This window comes from Olea europaea, unplaced genomic scaffold (genome assembly GCF_002742605.1).
Source record: "Olea europaea var. sylvestris unplaced genomic scaffold, O_europaea_v1 scaffold16347, whole genome shotgun sequence".
NCBI lineage: Eukaryota > Viridiplantae > Streptophyta > Magnoliopsida > Lamiales > Oleaceae > Olea > Olea europaea.
Genome location: NW_019233995.1, coordinates 662 through 2,425, shown reverse-complemented (window position 1 = coordinate 2,425; position 1,764 = coordinate 662). Strand labels below are relative to the sequence as shown.

At 39.2% G+C, this 1,764-nt stretch overlaps 1 protein-coding gene across 1 annotated transcript in view; it reads right to left on the bottom strand.

Annotated features, from left to right (window-relative positions):
* Window positions 1–60: 60 nt before the first annotated feature.
* The window catches only part of LOC111377295, a gene marked incomplete at its 3' end in the record, with an annotated part of 2,294 nt that continues 590 nt past the window's right edge, over window positions 61–1,764 (bottom strand). Inside the window, exons 2-3 of the mRNA XM_023000367.1 lie at window positions 346–1,632; window positions 61–180 (exon numbers count right to left, since the gene is read on the bottom strand). Coding sequence (XP_022856135.1) covers window positions 61–180; window positions 346–1,632 — 1,407 coding nt within the window. The remainder of the gene's footprint in view (window positions 181–345; window positions 1,633–1,764) is intronic.

Genomic DNA, 1,764 nt, shown 5'->3' with positions numbered 1-1,764 from the left:
CAATTGTTCTAGACTCTTATAGTTCAAATGACCTAATCTTTTATGCCAGAGCTCACTCACATCGATTTTAGCACTCCTACACATATAGTTAGAATTAGGTAATATCCCATAACAATTGTCAGATGTCCTAACCCCTTCAAGGACTACCCCACCGGATGAATCATATACGGTACATCTCTTCTGCACAAAACTAACCTCAAAGTCATCATCACAGATCTAACTAATGCTTAACAAATTTGACTTTAAACCGTCCACATACAACACATTAGAGATCACAGGCAAACCATGCATTTGTACGGTACCTTTGCCAAGAATAGGTGCAGAGCCCCCATCTCCAAAGGTAACCATACCACCATTACATTCATCAACAGTAGTAAACAGAGATTTATTACCACACATATGTCTAGAGCATGCACTATCCAGGTACCACATATTAGAATTTTGAGCCTTTAAAGCAACATGAGCAACAAAACAGTTTTCTAGACCTGAAGGTCTACCTCGATCACTCTTTTTGACCCAAACCTTTTTAGATGACAACGTACTCTTAGTTAGCCTAGTAAGCATCTCAGTCAAGTGACTCACCTGATTAGACAGAAAGCTAACTTGACTAGGAATGTTTTGACTTATACGCTCATTGCCTAACTTGTAACATCTAGGCCTAGTGTGTCCTAGAGCACCACAGTGGTGGTAGGTGGGAATGAACCTAGGCTCAAAGGTACGTGTCTGTGGGTACCTAGTCCTGATGTTCCTATGTGATTGCTGACTCTGTTCCCTAGGAACACTCTTACCCTTACTTGGACTCCTAATAGCATTAGACTTAGAGGCAGCCACGAAGACAGTCTTAGATGGTCCAGCGATAGTTGTATTACCCTCAACATATCCTAGACCTCTCTTGTCTCCTACTGGCTTATTCATTCCCAATAGGTTATGTAATTTCTTAGTTCCACTTATGAATGTCTGAAGATGAGCATTAGATTTCTCCAATTCACTAGTTAAACTCTTAACCTTGTCTTCCAATTTCTCATTGACACATTTTAACTCACTACCACTCTTAAGTGACTCCTGAAGCTTACTACCCAGTTTCTCTTTTTCCCTTTCAAGTTCGTCAACCTTTTTAAGCAGGGCTTTATTGACCTTCTTTATTTTAAGACTCTCCTTAAACAACTGTTGATACGCTTCTTGTAAGTCTATGCCATCCTCATCCTCATCCTCATTACCTAAATTATCGTTTGAATGTTCTTCCTCAACCTTGTCACTTTCCTTATTAGATTCACTCTTCACAGTAGCCACAAATGCCATATAATTTCCTTCATCGTCACTACTAGAGGATTCCTGCCTATCACTGGTCTCAAATTCATTATCAGTAAGAGAGACAACTAAGGCCTTACCTTTCCCTTTTCTTTGATTTTTCTTATAGCTAGGACATTCATTCCTATAGTGACCTATTCCTTGACACTCATGACATCTAACCAAACGTGGCTTCTCACTTGACCCTTTATTGTTAACTTTCTCAATTTTATCTTTTGTGAATCTGCTAGGGGCTCCACTCTTTCTATCCTGAGGCTTTCTCCTATTATTGAGGACATTTTGAAATTTCTTAACAAAGTATGCAATTTCCTCATCCCTAAGTGACTCCGTATCAAACGATTCATCTTCTTTAATGGATTTTAGGGCTATGGACTTTCCTTTCTTATTTTGTGAGAGAGTGAGTTCATAGGTTTGCAATGATCCTACCAATTCTTCGATCTTAACTTCATCTAGGTC